The 20,586-nt window shown below is 39.8% G+C and overlaps 1 protein-coding gene across 3 annotated transcripts in view; it reads left to right on the top strand.

Moving 5' to 3' along the window:
* The window catches only part of PHKB (phosphorylase kinase regulatory subunit beta), a 205,508-nt gene that overhangs the window by 163,817 nt on the left and 21,105 nt on the right, over positions 1–20,586 (top strand). For 2 of the 3 annotated variants that reach the window (XM_014603360.3, XM_006271202.4), the window contains 9 exons: positions 5,619–5,702; positions 6,179–6,283; positions 7,107–7,189; positions 7,276–7,366; positions 12,187–12,245; positions 12,340–12,502; positions 13,469–13,550; positions 18,091–18,148; positions 20,013–20,103. In XM_014603360.3, the coding sequence (XP_014458846.1) occupies positions 5,619–5,702; positions 6,179–6,283; positions 7,107–7,189; positions 7,276–7,366; positions 12,187–12,245; positions 12,340–12,502; positions 13,469–13,550; positions 18,091–18,148; positions 20,013–20,103 (816 nt within the window). Of the gene's footprint in view, positions 1–5,618; positions 5,703–6,178; positions 6,284–7,106; positions 7,190–7,275; positions 7,367–12,186; positions 12,246–12,339; positions 12,503–13,468; positions 13,551–18,090; positions 18,149–19,010; positions 19,102–20,012; positions 20,104–20,586 lie in introns of all 3 variants that reach the window. The other variant, XM_014603361.3, reaches the window with a different exon arrangement.

Below are 20,586 nucleotides of genomic sequence, written 5' to 3'. Positions count from 1 at the left end.
TGTAGTTGTGATTTTTGTTATATGCTGACACTAATACAGCTTTTTTTAAATTGAATTGTATGTACTTTTTTTTTTACTTGAATATGGTTACTTGGGTTGGGTAACTGGTGATAAGAGGACTATGGATACCTATACACGAGCAGGGAGGCTGCCCTGACGTCCTGTAATTCCAACATTCAGAGCAGACTCAATTCAGTTGTCTGGAGCATAGTAATTACCATGCTCTGGCAGCCTCTTACATTTCATATATCAGTGTCCCCGCACTTCAAAAGGGTGGAGGGGGCACTTTATCTTAAGCTCGTCAAATGCCATTTTGATACACAAGATGCTCTGGGTGCTTTAATTAGAGCCGCTCATGGAGCCACTCTAATTAAAGTGCCCTTCTCTCCCTCTCCTCCCTACCCCCCAACCTCAGAGCACGTGTATAAACACCCAAATTGTTTACTACAGAGAAGGGACTTGTTTGTTCAGGACAGCATTGTGATTGAAATTATCTATAACGCTGATTCCAGGTTTGAAATCGGTGGGGGAAAAAACGTCAATGCACAAAATAATTTTCAGGCAAGTTTACCTTGTTCTTAATCTGCAAAACATGTTCACATTTCAGGAAAATAATTTTCCACAAAAGAAAGCTTTCTCTTCATTGTGACAGAAAGTGTATATTCAATGTCTGTGAGCTACTCTCTCATCAGCTTCACTTCATTAGAGATGGGATTATTCTCAAAACAGCTGCTATTCCGTGTCTGTCTTCTTGTTTTGCATTAATTCTCCTTCCTCCCTTGGTAGTTCCATGATAACTCAGCAGCTTGGTTAGATATGTTTATTTTACTTTCTGCAGCAATTTGGCCTTTTTCTGTGTACATCACTGTACTGTAGAACCAGTAACTGCAGCTTTGTGCAGTCTGTATGGTTTAGAAAGCAGAAGAAAAACTGGGCTGACTAGAGCCTGAAGGCTTGTTGTATTCAATGAGCCTTCATTATTCAAAAAAAAAAAAATTAAATCATGAATGGGACCTACACATGAGCATGGAGGCTGCTTTGACATGCTGGAATTCCAGCATGTCAGAGTATACTCGATTAATTGGGTCTGCTGGAGCATGGCAATTGCTTCACTCCAGCAGCCTCCTGCATCTTGTGTATCAGTGAACTTTAGTTCAAGCACCCCTGCTGCCATTTTTAAGCATGGGGATGCTGAGGTAAGAGACGCAGCAGTGCTTTAATTCTTTAATTAAAGTGGCTCTCAGAGCCATTCTAATTAAAGCCCTGTGGAGCACATGTAAAAGGGCCCAAAATGTTTGCCCTTATGACCAGTTTACAGCTTTAGCTCATTTTGGTCATATTATCCTTCCTCTTTGCATGTTTTTACTTTAGCATTAACCTGGGTACCAGCCATCTGGGAAAACATAATTCATGTATGAATAGAGCATCATCACACTTCATCTCTCAGAAAGTTGTCTCTCTCTGTTTCTTTCCTAATGAATTGTGGGAGACCTTTTCTGTCTTTGTGGGCAGATCGGTGTTGTGGATAGGTTCTGGTGATTGTGCACCAGTTGGTGTTTTTTGGAGGGGGGAGGTATTTTTTAGAGGTGCACACTGATACATCGGTCCTATATTGGATCGTTACTGATATGAGGAAAATTGAGAGTATTGGCAATCACCTTTTTTTTGCCTGATGTGGCTGATAAATGATACATGCGTGTGTACACCCAGAGCACAGCACGCAGGCAGCCAGCAGTGCAGCCGGGTCTGACTGGTAAGTCTATCATGGGAGGGGGGAGGGAAGGATTGGGGGGGGGGGGGGCACAGATCAAGGCCCCTGCAGTGAGGGAGGGAATATGATTGAGGCTGGGAGAAGGGGTAGGTGCTGCCCAGCTGGAGTGGGGTGGGGCATGGGACAGAGTTGTGGCTCATCTGGGGGGGCATGGGAGGAGTGGCTCCCACTGCTGCATGTACCCTGGGAGGGCACAGGGGGCATATGGCCCTGGATCTGCATGTGGGGTGGGGTGGGCTGCTGCTGTGGGCTTGCGCCAGAGCTGTGCCAGGCTCTTCCCAGCAGGGGGCTGGGCAACCACCTCAAAATTTGCTGTAGCCCCCCTTCTAGTGCCATCACCTGCCCCGAGCACAGCCCAACCCAGCGCCTGGCCCCAGCCCGCAGCAGCAGCTCGCCCCACGTGCATATCCAGGGGCACATGCCCCTGTGGTGCACACAGCAGCAGGAGCCAGGCCCCCTGGACAAGTTGTGGTTCGTGCCATGCCACACCCTGCCCCAGCCCCACTCCCTCCCTCACCGCAGGAGCCTCGATCTGCCCCTCCCATACGCCTTCCCCCATAACAGACTTACCAGCCGGATGCCACTGTCCATGCTGTGGGGCTGCATATCAGATCAGTATCGCCCAATATAGCTTGTTAAATATTGGCCATTGGTATTGGCCCAAAAAATCTTTATCAGTGCACCCCTAGTATTTTCCTTTTTCCCCCTGTCCTTATTACTGAGTGGGAGGATTACCAGCTCAAGTGGAAGTAGAACCTGGGTTCTAATCCCTACTTCAAACCCAGATGGAAAATAATACTTTAATTGGGTCAGACAGTTTTGTGTGTAGATGGATAAAGAGGATCATTGGAGGCAATTCCAAAGTAAGAGTTTTGGCTAATTCTAAAGCCAGGATATATCTAATACAGTAGCATAACTAGGGGTGGGCAAGAAAGGCATCTTTGGATACCGAGTTAGGAGGGGTGTGAGCCCAAGTTAGGAGGGGTGCCTAGACAAGTTGGAGGATTGAGCCAAAAGAAATCTAATGTAGCTCAACAAGAACAAGTGCAAAGTCCTGTACTTAGGATGGAGAATCCCATTTACCACTACAGCCTGGGGACTGACTGACTAAGCAGCTGCTGTGCAGAACAGGACCTGGGGTTACAGTGGACAATAAACTGGATATAAGTAAGCAGTATGCCCTAGTTGCCAAGAAGACTAACAATCTTCTTGTCATACTCAGCTGCATTAGTAGAAGCACTGCCAGCAGATCAAGGGAAGTAATTATTCCCTTCTGTTCAGCACTGGTGAGACCACATCTGGAGTACTGTGTCCAGTTTTGGGCCCCCTACAACAGAAAGGATGTGAACAAGTTGGAAAGAGTCCAGCAGAGGGCAACGAAAATGGTTAGGGGAGTGGGGCACATGACTTCTGAGGAGAGGCTGGGGAAACTGGGTTTATTTAATCTGGAGAAGAGAAAACTGAGGAGGATTTAATAACCGCCTTTGAACTACCTGAAGGGTGGTTCTAAAGAAGATGGAGTGAGACTGTTCTCAGTGGTAACAGATGACAGAACAAGGAGTAGTGCTCTCCAGCTGCAGCAAGGGAGGTTTAGGTTGGATATTGGGAAAAACTTTCTCACTAGGAGGGTGGTGAAGCACTGGAACAAATTACCTAGAGAGGCTGCAGAATCTCCATCCTTGGAAGTTTTTAAGGCCCAGCTTGAGGAAGCCATGGTGGGAACGATCTAGTTGGGGATGGTCCTGCTTTGAGCAGAGGATTGGACTAGATGACCTCCTGAGGTCCCTTCCAACCCTAATTTTCCCCATGGAGTCCACCCCCAGCAGCAAGACCAGCCCCATGATTTAACTATGAAGATCTCTGAAACAGGCTACTGCTGTGATAAGAGCAACAGCTGCAGAAGGCAGAGCATGTAGCAGTGGCAGCAGCTCAGCTAAGGACTGTTTAGGAGTTCCTGGCATGGATAAAACTGTTGCACTGCCATGTTCCCCTCCTGCTGTGCTCTCAGAATGACTCGACTCCCCCTTGGAACCACTCCCTCCCCTGTCCTGCATGGTTTGTCCAGGGCACCAACTCTACTTGTTATGCTTCTGATCATAATTTCTAAGATCTTAAGTTGTTATCTAGTTTTGTTGGTCTGAAATATCATCCTCCTTGGTCCCTGAAATAACTCTTGGCTTGCAACTAAAGAGAAATTTTGGTCCGGGAAATTTTTCCAAATGTAATTTATAGAGATACAGGCAATTTAATGGTAATGTTGGAGTGATGTTGTAGCCATGATGGTCCAGGAATCATGCAAGAGGCAAATATTTTTTTAGGGTTGTACCAGCTATTCATTTGAAATCTAAGAAATCTTTGCCTCTCAAGGAATTTAATTTTATTTTAGTAATAGCAAGTTTGTCGTCTCAAATTGCTCAAAATGGCAGTTGCCAACATTGTTTTTAATTTGCATGGGTAGTCTTGCTTATCTACAGTTCAAGTAGTTACACATTTCCATTATGTTTCAACCAATCTGATAGAATTTTGTAAATCTTTGGTATTTATCAGTATATCAGGTGAAATAATGCTGAGTATAACTTAAAATAGCTACATAAATGTGATTAAGCAAAGAGCCAAAGATGTCTGTTTATTACATGTTACTAATGCATTAATCTCCTTGGCTCTCGGAATAAAGTATCTTAATCTTTTGCATTGCTGTTCCAATTCTGCTTCACCCTAGGAATGGCATTTTCAAAGTGTATAAGACCTGACACTAAATGCAAATAAAAATGGAAGTGTAAATGATAGTTTGTGCTCTTTAAAACAAAAAATAAACTGTGTATTGCACCATTACAGGGCTTTTTATATTCTAGAATACAAAGGAACACAAGATATTTAGATAATTAAATAAAAAACAATCTATTGGTAAAACAGTAAAAAGCCAAAAATAATATCAAAACCTAGGGAACATTACCTTTCCCTTCTTTATTATTGATTTGTTTCCACATAGATATTCTAGCTACATTAAGGATGCTTTGAGATTTTTAAGTATTAATTTAGTCTGAGTCAATGTAGTCTGTATAAACAGAGCTTTAAATAGAAAATCATGAAGTACACTAGACATCAGCAGGAGTCACTGCACCAGTCCAGGGACACAACATTCACACAAGTTGCAGAATTAAGAACTAATTCTGTCTGAAAAGACCAAGGCCAATATAATGGCTTTGATGTTCAGACTTACAGTAGATGTCCAAGCATAGTAAAAAGAATCTTCGCAAAGCTAACATAGTGCCTAACTGTCTCCACTATGCTGTGGTTAAAATCAGCTGTCCTTTCACTTCCATAAAGAACAATATCTCCTAAAATTTTAGTTGGCTGAAGAGGTAAAACTATACTTACACAGCAGATATATGGAAGTTCAATATTAATGCATTTCCAACAGTAGCTTTCATTGGATTGAATATCGATTGTCACTGAAGATGTTACTTATAGCTGATTTTTAATAATCTATTTCCAGTTTAATTTAAATACAGAATTAACTTTTAAATGTAGGTATACATGTATTTATCAAAGTAATGGGCCAAATTCAGTCTTTTGATTGTGCATTTATTTATGGTAGTCTAGTCTTGTTTATCTTGGTTCTTTTACTGTGATATGGATGAATATCTTTTTTTATAAAAAGGAGGTACTGGCAAGAATTACCATATCTTATATGCATGTTCTCGTCTGCCTCCTCTTCCAAAAAAAAAAAAGAGAGAGAGAGGAAGAATTCACATTTCAGCTGTTTCTTGCCTGAGATGAACAGAAAGGCCTGAACCTCTGTGTAAAGAAATTATCTTAAGATGTTCACAACTTCTTTTTTTTACAGGCTTACTTCCATTTGGGGATCAATGACAAACTAGGATTATCTGGAAGACCTGACAGGCCTATAGGATGCCTTGGAACATCAAAGGTCATTGAAATGATGGGTTTCTGTTACATAATTAGTGTGTATTCCAGGCGTATTTTGAATTATTCACTGGATGCAGAGACCTATTTGAATTGTTCAATTTAATAAATGTAATCTTATTTTCTGTACATAAATCTTGTTTTGTGTTTTAAAATGCTTTTAATGTACCTTGTAAACCCATTAAGAATAAAGCACAAGCTATCTCACTGTTAAATTATTTCACGCCTTTCCTAAGCACCCAATTACAGTAATACTCACTCACCCAAGACAGCCATGATGATAATAGGGGTGAACTGGTTTAATTAAAAAAGAATGTGGATTCCTAAGATTTTTTTTTCAGTAGTCCCTTTTGCAGCTCATTACTATTTTGATAGTTTTGCAAAATTACGACTCTATTTTTAGTTTTTAGGCTGTGTTAATATTAAGTTGTTTCAAGTTTTTTTTAGAGAAGTGGTTAACATTAGTTTATCTCTCCACAGATTTATCGCATACTAGGAAAGACTGTAGTTTGTTACCCAATCATTTTTGATCTAAGTGACTTCTACATGTCTCAGGATGTTATGATGTTGATTGACGACATTAAGGTATTTATCTGTTTTGTCTTATGCAAAACTGGTGAAATACAAGTTTTCCATAGGAATAGCTCTAAAGGCTTGATGACATACAGTATTGGAAATAGGTTAAAATCTATAGTATGTATGTCTTAATGCATAAGGAACAGAAAATTATGATGGAAAGAACACTAAAAATATTAAGATTACTGTACTACTTGTCCAGAACAGACCTTAGTGGATGTTCTTCAGTGACTGATCGTTCAGAAGTGAGTGGCATTAAAATAACACAACCCTTTGCTGCTTTTTAAAAGCAGGTGTTCTTAGTTGGGGACATAAGCATGCCAAGTTTATTTAAGAGATGCTCTGATTCAGAGCCTCATCAGGCTCCTGTTATTGAGCCTTGGTCAACAATTGAAAATTGTATTCCTTGGATGAACCTAGGTGAAGGGCAGCAGCAGTAACACTGTCTGTTGTACCTTCCCATTCCTGCAGTTGAAGAAGAGACTTCTGGTGTATAGAAGGTGTAATATCTGTGCTTTGTGTGCTAGTAGCTCAGTACATTCTATGCATACTATACAGGGCAGTTCAAACCCTACATATTTGTATTACTCCCCTTATGAAATGTTAAGTCTGAAGTAAATCACCAGTTTGAGCAGAATTATGCATTTGAAAACTGTTTGCATTCTTCAGAAAAAAACAAAAAAAAACGCAACTAAAAACATTTGATTGCAAACTTCCAAACCATCAATCTGTTTGGTTTTTAAGTAATGGCTTTATTTTAGCTTGCTGCTGTTACAGTATATTGGCCTGTGAGTTCCCTGCATCTAATGCACATACTTTTTCATTTACCTAGAATGCATTGCAGTTCATTAAGCAGTATTGGAAAATGCATGGTCGCCCCTTGTTCCTTGTGCTCATCCGTGAAGATAACATAAGGTATGGAATATATATCTCTTAAGAGGAGCATACTTTGTAATATGATTACACGTGTGATATTAATGTGCCTGTTTTTTAAATTTCAGGGGAAGCAGATTCAATCCAATATTGGATATGCTGGCAGACTTTAAAAAGGGAATCATTGGAGGAGTGAAGGTTCATGTTGACAGAGTGCAGGTATTTCTTTTTTTCCTAAATGTTTCACTCATGCTCTGGTAGTCTCTCTTACTCCTTATATTGTAAATGATTTCTGTAGACTTCTCATTCTAGCAAAATTCTTCTCTTTTCTATGTGATCTTTCAGTAGCACGTTTAGCATCATAGAACTAAAGATAAAATTAATTTCAGAGTTATGCTTACTTCTGAAGTCATGTATATTTAATGAAAATCCTATTTTTAAGCAGACGCATGGGGCCTTCTTGCATTAGCCTTTTTGTAATTACATTCTCTACAAATGGTGGGATGTCCTCTCCCATTCCTTCCCCTTCCCCCCAAGGGCTGGGAAAGATGTTTTTTCTTTTCCTTACTCCCATTCGTCTTGTCACCAGAGGTCAAGTCCTTGATACCAAGTATTGAGAGATCTCTTTTTGGCTAGGCCAGTCTGTTTTGGCCCTGCTAAAATTCTAATTGAGACAATGTATGTTGTAGTTTTAATGTTTTGGCTCTTCAAAATAAATCTTAATGGGAGACCCTTGCCCAGTAACATGTTGAAACCATCTTTAATGTTGCACTGATGGCCAAATCAACTGTTTTGTCTACATTTTAATGTGAGTCGTTCACTGAGTTTTTGCTAATATGTTTAAAAACTCACTTATTTGGCTTATTGATGATAGTGTCTTAGTTATAATCTCTTACATCCTGGAAGGTATTCACCTCTCAAACAGAATATTCCTAACTCTAGCATATAAAGGCTATCAATAACTCTCTAAAATAACAGTAGCCAAGCAGACTTCATACAATTTCTTGCTATTATAAGCTGAATTTCCTAATGCAGATGCCATTACCTTTCATGGAAAGTGCTGCCTACTACCTGTAAGATTAGTCTAATATTTTACTGTAATGTAAATGTCCTTTATATTACTCTGTATTTGATTAAATTATTATATTGTCATGAGAAGAATTTCTCAAAAATCTTCTATATAATGTGCCTTTAAGTTGTTTTAAACATGATATTGTTTCAAAGTCATTGGAGACCATTTTTCCCCTCCATGTTCACTGTCCTACCACAAAAATTCTTTAAATAATTTATAAGCACTGAAAAAGGTTCATCTGATTGGCAATTACTTCTATTTATGTTGAATTTCTTATTCATGAAGGATGTAAATTGCAGGGAAAAATGTACAGTCACCTTTTAAAAGTTAAGAGGGTGGCATCAGCCAGGCCCTCTCACAGTAATTGTCTATCTCCAAACTTTTATCCTGCAGTAAGTAAAGGATTATGCCACAGTAGCTTTCACTTAGCCCAGCTTCATTTGAGAGGCAAATTGCTTTGATTTAACTTTTATTTGCTGCAGGTGGTAAGAGTAGACCTAGCATGAGCAGGTACCATGGAGCAGCAGATGTGTGGTATTTCCCTGCCCCCTTTTAACCTGCTGTATTTTTTTTCATCTGTCAGTGGTCTCAGTCACTGAATTTAGTGATGAGCACAGTTAACAATTGTGACACCTTGATTAAAATTACATATTCTGCTCTTGTCAAGTTTTTTTTTCATTCTATATTTCTTTAAAATCCTTCTGAGTTTTTTCCAGGGCTGTACATACATAGCAGCTGTACAGTGCAATCATTCCCCACATTTTAGCAAAGTATATAGAATTATGGTTTATTGTATATTAATTGTTGCAGTTAAGGTTTAGTTCCTACTATAATTTTAAACTAAGGATGGGCAAACTGGTTTGGGTGAAATAGGAATCATCCTGATCCTTTGATTCCTCTGTAAAATATTATTGAAATGACATTTAAAATCTGTCTTTTTTCTAACTCCAAAATTCCCTTAAAAATAAGCACCCTGGACATTATAAGGCAGCTATGTAATTGAAACTTAAACTCAACATTTCTCTTGGTTTTATCACATTGCAGTATATAAAATGCCAACAGCCTAGGAGTTTTGGGTCTTTTTTAATGAGAAAGATGATTAATTGTTTTTAAAGGTAATATCTTTTGCCAGTTTGGTTCTATATACATTAACAGGGTTTTTTCATGTTTGCCCTTGCTTAGTTAGAACCAAATATTTTAATACAGATTATAACTGTATTGATATGATCAAATTTGGATTTTTTCCCACCTTATTTCTTAAGTTTTATAATATTAAACAGTGAGGGGTGTGAAACCTAAGAAAGTGGCTAAGATTACAATATGGTGGCAATAATACATTATCTATTAAGTTAATAAGTATTGCATCTTTATAAATTATGTTCAGCTGGTATGTTTTAAATATACATATTGGAACATGCATAGCTATGCCTCCACCAAAGGAGTACATGTTGTTTATTTGTGAAATGTACATGAAAATACATTCATCCATTTAAGAAACCTTATGAATGATATGCTTCTAACACTGCTGTTAATTTTCACCTCCACTGTTTGTAACTACTTTCATTGTCAGCTGTTCTCCAGGGCATTATGCAAGGTGGAGACGAAGAGGGATGTCAGCTATAAAGCAAAACAAGAACAAGAAGAAAGAAAGAGGGAAAACAGCCTTTGATTATGATAGTCAACTCTGTAGTATTTCTGTACTCCACTTTAAACTGCAAACATGAAAACTCAATTTAAAAGTCCACAGTATATACATCTAATGTACTTACTGAGGAGTGGCAAAACAACATATTAAAAAAAGCCTCTTAATTGGTTTAATAGAATAAACCTATTCCCTGTGTGTGTTGGGGGGGAGGGGGAATGAAGCATCTCTGGACCAGTGGTTCTCAGCCTTTTTTAGGCCTAAGATGCTGCTCATTAGATTCAGGGCACCCCTTTTAGATTTAAGGCATCTCTTGGAAAGTGCCAGTTCCTGGTTTTCACTTGTTTTTTGACTACAGAAAAAGAATAGACCAATTCTTCTCTTGCAGAGAACTCAGACCACAACAGGTCAGAATGTTTTTAACCCTGTGGATTCCTATTTGAAATCTCTGGGTTTATCTTGTGAATCAAAATTCACATCTAATAATCCTAATATTGTGCAGCATCCCATGGCACCCTTGGAAGAATCTCAAGGCACCCTGGTGGAGAATCACTGCTCCATACTAAGGAATGACTGACTAAAACTACAGAAGCCCTGTAGATTTGTTATGCTGAGGATTGGGTGAAAATCCACTGACACTGGCTGGTAAAACAACTAGCCTTTGTTCTGGATGAATATAAAAAGCATGTAAGCTCCTTTATGGAACAAATGATAGAAACAGTAGCAACTGCCACCCAAAACATAACCCTCATACGGGGCTGAAGTAGGAATTGAGACTGAGGTTTTTAAACAGACCTGAATGCAAACACAGGGAGCAGGAGCTCTGTATGCATGAGAAGCTGCAGGTGTACACAGAAGGTGGCAAGGAAACCTGGAAGACTGAGAGAAGTACTTATAGCAAGACTTTGAGAATAGTGGAATAAGCCATTACATAGCCTGCACTTGAGTAGGGGAGACTGCAATGAGTTAAAATGAGTTGGGGGCAAGAGTAGGAAGGAAGAAACCAGGGGAGATGTTTGTTTTTGCAAAATAACTGAAATTCAGAGGGAAGACCAAAAAAGCACAATAGAATAGTTGTCTAGAAAACGCACTCTCCTCGCAGTGTTCAGCTCCTTAACTAGCATTAGGAGTGTTCAGTACTCAGAGATGCAACTGACATGCCAGAGTAGCTTATATAGATTCAAATACATTTCCTACTATGGACTGTGTATTTCTGTACTATCTGGGCTACTGGAGGTCTCTAGGGTTCTTGCATAATATGGCAATACCATGTTAAACATTCACATATAAGCAAGAAGCAAGGCATTTTCATATTGCCCTCTTCCTATTTTTAAATGGCATGCCTACTTTTACAGACATATGTTTTTATACAGCATAGACCTAAAATCATGATGAGTAACAAAGGGTTTGAATTGGCATTCATTTCTAGCACTAAAAACTGAAATTCTTACCACTAGAAAAATAGCCTGGGACCTGGAGCATTCCAGGCCCCTAGCTGGACAGACACGCAGGAGCTCTCCAGCCAGGGAGCACTAGAAGGTTACTCCTTGAATCTCCCCCACTCTTAGAGGAGCTCAGGGATTTCATAGCCTGTGTTCTCCCCTGCTGGAGAAGAGGGCAAGCTGTCAGTGGGCATTTGGCAGCTGCTGAAAAGCAGCAGCTGCAACAGACGTCTGTCACCTTATAGGGCTGAGAGGGGCAAGGAGAACTGCGCTCCTCACTGCTTGCACTCCCAGCCTCCTGCACTGACTGTGGTCACCCTAGTTGGTGTAGTGTCAGGGAGTACAAGGAGCTTGACTTCAGTTGTATCGGACACTAGGATTGGGTTGAACTGTGGGAATAGTCCCTTCTGCCTCTGAGACTGGGGTCCGGGACAGTTTCAACTTCAGAAAAATGCTCCCTACCCACTCATCCTGCCAGACATCAGTGTGAATGCCCCCTGCTCCTTGCAGCCCTCCATTTCACCATGGGCCAGAGGTAGATGAGTCCATGGTTTGAACTGTCCTAGTGCCCTAGGATGGTTCCAGCCCTGGATAATGCTCTCCCTCCCCCTTCCACCTCTCCAGCCCATCCTGCCAATATTTGGGAGAATGCCTCCCACTCTGATTTGTTGTAACACTGTACTTACTCTTCATAATCAAGAGAAAGTGAATGAAAAGCAAAACAAAAAATGGCAGTTTAAAAAGAAGTGGCAGTTTCTGATCAGTCTAACTGGTCTAATAATGGGCATCTTGTTTTGTTTATGACATTGTTCTCAGGTCAGTATGTGTAGTATTCAGACTGATGTGCAGTCTTTTTATTTTCATTTTTTTCTTTTAATTTCAGACTTTAATATCTGGCGCAGTTGTTGAACAACTTGACTTCCTAAGAATCAGTGAATCAGAGTAAGGATACATGCAAAATCTAATTATGTGCTTGATAATTAAAATTAGGAAACATTTTCTACATTGTAGAGAATCAAACTATTACTTTTTTCAGGCCTCCTGTGTTTAACAGTTTGGAGGAGTTGGAACTTCCAAAACATTCAAAAGTCAAGAGACAATCTAGTACTCCAAATGTTTCTGAACTAGAACAGCAACCGGAAATAAATATTAATGATTGGAAAGACAGATCAACTTATGAAATTCTTCAGAAACTAAATGTAAGGAAATTTTATAAATTGTTCTATACTGCAGTCTTCAGATAGGATTTACTTTGTCATTCTTAACTGCCACATCAACAATTTTCAGAGCTAGAATCCCTTTAAAACTTACAGCCTGTCTTACAATGAGTTCTACCTTCAGATTGACCTTGCTATAGTCCAGGTGTCAGAGAACCTTCCAAAAACATTCCAGCTAACTGTTTTCATACTCCCTTTAACCTCTAGCATAATCCAAAAAGGGAGACACTGTCATATAAATAAATACCTCATTTCTAAATGGAAGATAAAAAAAGCACACTTTAAGTTATGAAGTCTGTCATAACAGATTTCATATTTTCATGATTTTGGATGTACAGATTAAGTATGAAAATCCCTATTTGCTTCCTGTATTAGAAGACAATAAGTAGTGTTTCAAATTTTAGTGTTCTGGCTCAGTAGAAAAATGGAAACAAATCATGTCAATTGGTTGTCCCATCCAAAGGCTTTGCATTGCCAATTGGTAGAAGCCACAAGCAGAGACAAGTTCTAGTTTGGGGGAGGGGACCTAGTTTGGGGTGGCCGCAATTTTATTGACTACGCAGCAGTGAAAAGGGAGTTATAAAAATATACAAGGAGTACATATTGTGTGTGTCACCCATGACACTATTTCCATGATTAGAGATGGAAATGAAGGAGTCAATATGACTTGAGCTTGTGAGGTGCAGACAGTCCTCACCTGCTACCTGAAATCCTGAAACTGACTACTTGCCATCTAGAAGAAGGCAAGTAGATTTGAGATTTTACAGGGGGAGAGCCTTCTGCCTTGGAACCTGCATTGTATAGAAATAGAAAAATTGAAAAGTGAACAACAGAACAGCAGCCCCCAGAAAACCCAACCCTGTTCTTAGGTTTGATTTGAAATTTGTTTGTAACCTGGATGCATTTTACTTCCCACTTGAAATTCTATAGGCTTATTCTTGTTTTTAGGACTGCAATTGCTTAGCAAGTCAAGCATTATTGCTGAGTGTTTTGCTCAAAAGGGAAGGATCGAATTTCATCACCAAGGAAGGTAAGAGGTCCTTTTATTTGATTATTCTAAATATTTCAGGAAGCAGGTTTCTGTGTAGTTCTGATAAACATGAATAATGGACATGCACATGAGAAGTTTTGTAGCTATTTTCCTCTCCATTAAAGCAGTTTCTTTTTTAAATGGAAAATGCACATTTGTATACTGAAGAATGGAATGAGCTGTTAAATGCATTAACTCCTCTAAATTGTTCTCTTGCAGCATGTTACCTGCTCATAATTCTGAGCACACTTATTTGTGTCACAATGGGTTTGACCTTGCACATGAAAATGAAACTGAAGACCATTTTCTGCCAGTGCTAGTTAATCTGAAATGTATAGGAAATAGTAGACTGACTGATTTATATTCTGAAAAGGGACTTAATTTCAAGTATTATCTCTAGAGGTATTTGCTCTTCAGTTTTGTATCTAGCTCTATATTAGAGTGCTGGAGTTAAATACATATAAGATATTTCAAAACATCCAAAAGGCTTGGTTGCCCAGGGTTTCCTACTTCTTTCAAAGGTTACTCTAAATTGTTCTTCTCGATCCATACACACATGCATGCCCTAGTAAAAGAAGAAATCAAGCAAAGAATTAGGATTCAAGCCATATTTCCTCCCTTTTATACTCCTAGGTATAGTGACTTTTCTCATCACCACTTAATTTCATAAGGCGCTGCCTAAGGACAATCTAACCCAGGGGTTTTCAACCTTTTTTAAGAACTGTACCCCTTCTGGTACTGGTGGCTGGATGCGGAGCGCGGGGGGCAAGAATCTCACGTGGCAGCGCGAGGTAGTAGATGGTAGCAGCAGCAGACACGTGAGAGCTCTGCCTCCCCCCTGCACCCCTCCACATCCGACCGGCCAGATGGCACCTATGCTGCCTGCAGAGGGTCACCACTGCCCTCGCCCCCCGTCCCTTGGCCCTGCTCCTGGGAGGCAGTGGGTCATGGTGGTGGGCGGCGGCGCTCCATCCCCACCCACTCTCACATATCCCCTAGGACTGTTCCAAGTGCCCCCGGGGGTACATGTACTGCTGGTTGACAACCTCTGGTCTAACCTTAAGGTTTTTTGTGAAGTTTTAGGAAAGGCTTGTTCAGCTTCTGAACATGAGGGAGAAGTTACCACCTATATTGTTAATATCTTTTTTTTTAATCTAAAAATGTTTCTTTGACCTTAAATGTTGCTTTGACCTCAGTAGCCCTATAGAGTCATTGTTTGGAATACCCAGTTTATTGCATCACCAAACAAGGTGATGCAATGTCTTGTAGGAGACCGTCCTATATTAAAGGTGAAGGTAACTAACACAACCACCCTATCTTTCCAGACATCAACTTTTGATGAACTAAATACCCATATAAAACCATTTGGGCTTAATGATGTTCCTACAGTGTATCTGACCAGATTGCAGTAAACTATGCTAAGTCAGGGGTTTTATCCAAGATGAAATAGTGAACAGCAATAATGTTATCATCTGCTGACCTTGCACTAAAAAACATTAATCCCTGACTGAACTCCTGTCATCTCATACTAGCACTGAGACTGATATTAAACACTAAATAGCTAGTTTAAAACACACAAAATGGGAAAAACCAAAATCTTCTTATCTGTTCTTCACTTTCTACCATGTAATGGTGTGAAGAAGCTCCCAGCTGGTATCCCCAGAGCTCTGAAGCTCTGATCTTGCTATGATCTGGCAACTCAAGTTTCTAATACAGCTAAATTTACTCTTGAAGCAAGAGTATTGTTGTACCTGTAGTACAAAAAAGTCCTATAGAGAAAAGCAATCCTCTTGACTATGAATTTTAAATCCAGTAGATATCTTAAACCCAATTAACTAAATGTTTTCTCACTGTTACTTCCTATGCAGTGGTTTCCAGTCCAACTGCAATTTTTCAATCCTGCAAAACTGGACAGGTTTCATAGTAGTTAATCCTCTGCTACAAAGGGTAGGCCTCTTGGCCTCTTTGGCAATACTCTGGATAAAAGCTGTATCCATGCCCTTCACAGAATGTCTGTAAGCTACAGGATCTGCGTGGAACCCCCATGCTCATTGGAAACACAAATACAGTGTTTCTGAGCGATCCAGCCTTGCAGATGCTCTTGTTCTACAGTTTGATTCTTCAGGGAAATGATATAAAGAAGCTGATAAGCATGATGACTTTGTAAAGGTTCCCCAAAACAACTGCTGTTTGTTTATATAACACAGGGCTATCCACTTCTGAGCAGCCAGGGGCTACAAATCATGTGGCCTTTGAAACTCCTCCCAGGGGTGAGGGCAGGAAGATGAAGCTGGAGGTTGGGTGGGTAGGGTTCAAACTCCAGCAGCAGCAGGAACTGTGGGAGAAGTAGGCCAGGCAGGAACCTACAGATCTAGTGTAACCCCTCACAGGCTGCATGTAGCTCATGAGCTGCCAGTGATCTGTCCATAATCACATTCAAACTGAGAGTGAATCCAAAGCAATGCCCACATGGTTAAAGGGGGGATGGGTCTTAGAACTAGTTTTAGGTGAGCAGTAACTGGAGAGGTTGCTTTACCAAACAGTTTCTGCCATGGAAGCTTCTACAATTGCCCACTATTTGGTGATGAAATGCGTGGTTGCCTTGCAAGGTTCAGTTATGCCATCGTTAATTGTGGAAGTTTCTTGACTATGGAACGCAGTCCCACTGCGGCAGTCTCGTAACATAGTGTGGCAGAATCTGCGATCAAATTAGACTATCTCTGTTCTAATATTACTGTACCTTTAGATCTTTTGGCTAAGGTGAAAAATAGCTGCAGGCTTTCTTAAAGTCCTGTGCAGGTGGTTTAGTCCTTTCCTTTTTTTTTTTTTTTTTTTTTGCAAAGTCCTAGGTCTCAATGTTCTGGGGAAAATACCAGTAAGTTAATATGCTAACTGCTGAACTTTGTAAACCCCTGGGCAGGAAATCGGGAAAAATCCTTAAGAATGCTCTATCTGGGTAGAACATAGTACACAGTGAATCTGCTATAGGGGCTTGGATTTGACCAACCTTCTTGAGGCAACCAGCAAGGTCATTGATATATAGGCAGAGCAAGGAGCCTACTGCCATATATTCAGAGCATGGGCTCATCAGAAACCAGAAAACCAAATACAGATGCCAAAGTTGAACAGGAGTTTTACTGGAGGAAAGCTCTTTTCAGTCCTTTGAGCAACTTCAGAACTGTCTGGTGAGAAAAAAAATGTTAGTTCTTGACTGGAGGAGGATAGACTAAAGCTGTGTACAGACATGTGGCAAGGTTAGATTGAGTTAAAAATGGCCACCTGTTTTAAGATAACTTGGTATGGGAGGGGCTAGTGGGAGGAACTGGAGAGATTGTTGGGAGGGAGAGAGGGGGAAATCAGAGGGACAGGTAGGGCCTGCAGGAAAGAACAGGGGGCACGTGGCATCTGCAAAGGGATTGAGAGGGCAAGTGGAGTCTGCGGGAGGGATTGGGGGGGCTAGCAGGGTCTGCAGGAGGCTTGGGAGGGGCATGCAAGGTCCACAGGGAAAATCAAGGGGAGCAGGCAGGGTCTGTGGAAGGCAGGTTTGGTGAGGTCTGGGAGGGTTTGGGAGGATTGGGAGGATGACCTTGGCTATTTTTAGCAATCTGAGCCCCCCTTCCCCAAGATGAACAATCTTTCCCCCCACCCCTCCCCTACCAAGACTTTCTTTCTCAGCTCCCAGCATCGGCAAACATTGATAAAACTGGCACTGAGAGCAGCTTGTGGGATGGGGTTTGGTGGATGGAGGGGACTGTCTGGTCCATGGGGAGGAGGGCAGGGGCATTATCCCCCTGGGGTCGAATCATGGGTCCCGGGGGATAAAAATAGCCCAGTGCTGTGGAGTTGGGGGGTAGGAAAAGCACAGTCCTAGGGCTGGGGCCAGTGACTGGGCTTTCCCAGCCCTAGGGCTACACTTGGAACTATATAGAAGTTCAGGACAGTTAGATTAGTCTAAAAATGGCCACCTGATCTAAGTTGCACTACTTCAGATGTAGGATAACTTAGATTGATCTCACCTTCCTGGACCTTCTGTACAGTACGCACTTAGTTTGCCTCGGTGCAGAGGTAGGTTGACCTAAGTTAGATTAGGTGGCTGTTAACATGATCTAACCTGCTAACCTCCCCAAACATCTGTATGCACCCAAAGGCTGTGTCCACACATGCATGGACATTAGGTTTCCTGAGGACAACTAGCAGCAGCGCACCTTATGCCGCTGCTAGTTGTCCCCAGGGAACACCTGTGCCACATGCCTTCTGCCATGCAGCAAGTTACCCCGGGGTCAAACCCCTCGACCCACACTGCTCCCTTGCAATGTGGAGAACAACTGAATGTGTGGTACATGGCGCCATAAAACATACCTGTGGTGCCACATACCTCACAGCCACACTCATCTGGACATGGCCAAAGAGAGCAGCTAAGGGACTTAGAACAAGCTAAATGTTTTGTTGAATATAAATTGAAACTACATAGTATCAAATTTAACTTTATTATTGTTGAATAACAATCCATTGCCACTTTTTTTTTTTAACTGTTTTTTAGGTACAGTCTCTGACCATATTGAAAGAATCTACAGACGTGCTGGTAGCAAAAAGCTCTGGTTTGTACACAGAATCTTTTGTGTTTCATGTCTGCTTTGTCAAACAAAGGTGCTTGGAGGTTTTTTCAGCCTATTCTCAAAACTTTAATCCAGATCTTTAAATAATGTAAGAAAGCACTGACCTCAGCGGGGCTTTGTTAATTTATACCAGCTGTGAACCAACCCTTAGCTGTTAACCTTGAGACACAAATGAAAATGAATTTGTTAAACATTTGTTCCTGTAGAACAGTGTTAAAAATGTCTTTGTAACAAACTGTACTATAGATGTACAGTACTGAGGAAACAAGAGATGGATCACAGCACATAAGAGGATCAATTTTTTCAGAGAATATTACAATATAAAATGATTCTCTGTGCCAAAGTATGTGTTCAAAAGTTAACCTAAGTTACATTTAATAACCTAACGCAGTATATCCGAGCTGTTTACTGCTTGTTGCTCTTGAAGTCATTTGAGTTAAGGATGGGCTTACCAGAATAACTTCAAAAGATTTTTGGAAAATGAAGTCTACTGTATTTGCTGGATAATTGTTCTATTTGACTAAAGCATAATAGAAATCTTTTTTCTTATTGCAGAAGAGATTTGAACCTATGATACATTGTACTATTTCATTTTGTAAATCTTGTTAACCAGAAGGGGTTGTTTGAAAAAGATAATAACTAAGGAAATATAAGAATTGATTTCAGGTTTCAGTTTAGTCTGTTCATACAATGAAACAGCGTTATAACAAAGTAACAAAAGTTGTTATTTTATTTCATAATTAGTCTTTTTAATGTATACTAATATGAGGATTTTTTATAAAACAAAAATATGTAAAATGTTATTTTTCATTTCTTTTTCATGACTGTCGTATGACACACCTAGGTTGGTGGTACGCTACACTGCTGCATTTGCACAGAAATATGCTTCCTCTATAGCCCCACATATTACTACTTTACTGGTACATGGGAAACAGGTAAAGTGCAGAAAGGTCTGAAATGGTGCTGCTTGAGATTTTTTTGCTTTATTTGCATTTTGATAGTATCAACTAATGCAATTTTGAAATGCTTTGCTCTTGATCTTAGAGTGCACAACAGTCTTCACAGAAGTCAACATAAATTTAGTTGACGGATTTTCTACTAACTATGGAATATTACAATTTGTTCATTAACGCTGTTGATAAATGAGTCTTTGCACCCTCAAAATCCATGTTTAGAAAAAGCTTAAACACACGTCTGTTCAGTTTCTATTTGTCATGAATGGCAATTTATAGAACTATGTTATTTTTTTTAATGGTAAGAGCTGTATGTCAATTCAATTGTCCTTAGAAGTTGCAGCCAGTTTTAAACCTAGCACTTTACATGATTCTCTTCTTTTCATCGTTCACCTATAAAATGCCTTTAGGCAAAAAAATAAAAAAAAGAAATATAATCAAATATGTATTGTGTGTGCTGTACTTGCTCTTACAACAAAAATCTTTTCAAAATAAACAGAAAGGAGGAAATAATCTTTTTTTTTTCACTAACTGCAAGTTGGTGAAATTGTCACCAAACAAAAGTAGACATTTTGATAGAAGAAATTATTATAACAGGCTCTCTTCTCAAAATGTTGTCAGAGAAAAGAACAGCCGGTTATTTTCTGCAGTCTGTAGTTTAATGAGTTCCCAATGCAGTCATTCTTTGCTTGTTCTAGTAATTAATAAAAATTCAGAAATTGTCCCCAAAATAAAAGCTTATCTGACATTACTTATCAAGCAGAAGTACTCCATATATTTACATGATTAGTGCTTTGGGACTATCAAATGTGGTACCAGAATTCAAACATATATGTGAATTCATTAAACTAGCAGTTAATGTCCAGTCGGATTGCTCTGTTTTCTGCCCTCAGGTCTGTTGTGCGCTTCGCAGCAAGTCTTTTAGGTAAACTAGTGGACAGCCTTGCACCATCTATTACTAATGTTTTAGTTCAGGGCAAACAGGTAAGTCTTTATTTTTTAGAATTGCATTAAGGAATGATAATCAAGAGAAAAATGTATAAAGGCTTTGTCATCTTGAAGGCCACAGATATTTTTTGAAGTACCCAAAACCTAAAGATTATATATTCAGTAACAGAAAATAAGTAAACAACAAAAAAAGTATTGCTATTGATAATTTGTATAGACCTTGTGGTCTACAACATGCTTTTCTTTAATGAAGTTGAGAGAGCAGTATAGAATAGATAGCTGAGTAGACCAAAACCTAGATGGAAAAACAGAGGGGAAGATGGTATAGGCACAGTTTAGGAGGAATACATGTAACAAAATAAGGAGAAATTATTTTACAAAAAGTAGATGGAAGCAAGTAATAGAAAGGTATTTATAGAAAAAGTTGATTTTATATGTGTGTGTGTGTGTGTGTATGTGTATATATAGGTGTGTGTGTGTGTATATATATATGTGTGTGTGTGTGTGTGTGTGTGTGTA

This window comes from Alligator mississippiensis, chromosome 10, assembly GCF_030867095.1.
Source record: "Alligator mississippiensis isolate rAllMis1 chromosome 10, rAllMis1, whole genome shotgun sequence".
In the NCBI taxonomy this organism is placed as follows: domain Eukaryota; kingdom Metazoa; phylum Chordata; order Crocodylia; family Alligatoridae; genus Alligator; species Alligator mississippiensis.
Note: the sequence above shows the minus strand (reverse complement) of the source record. Positions and strands in the feature narration are given on the sequence as shown.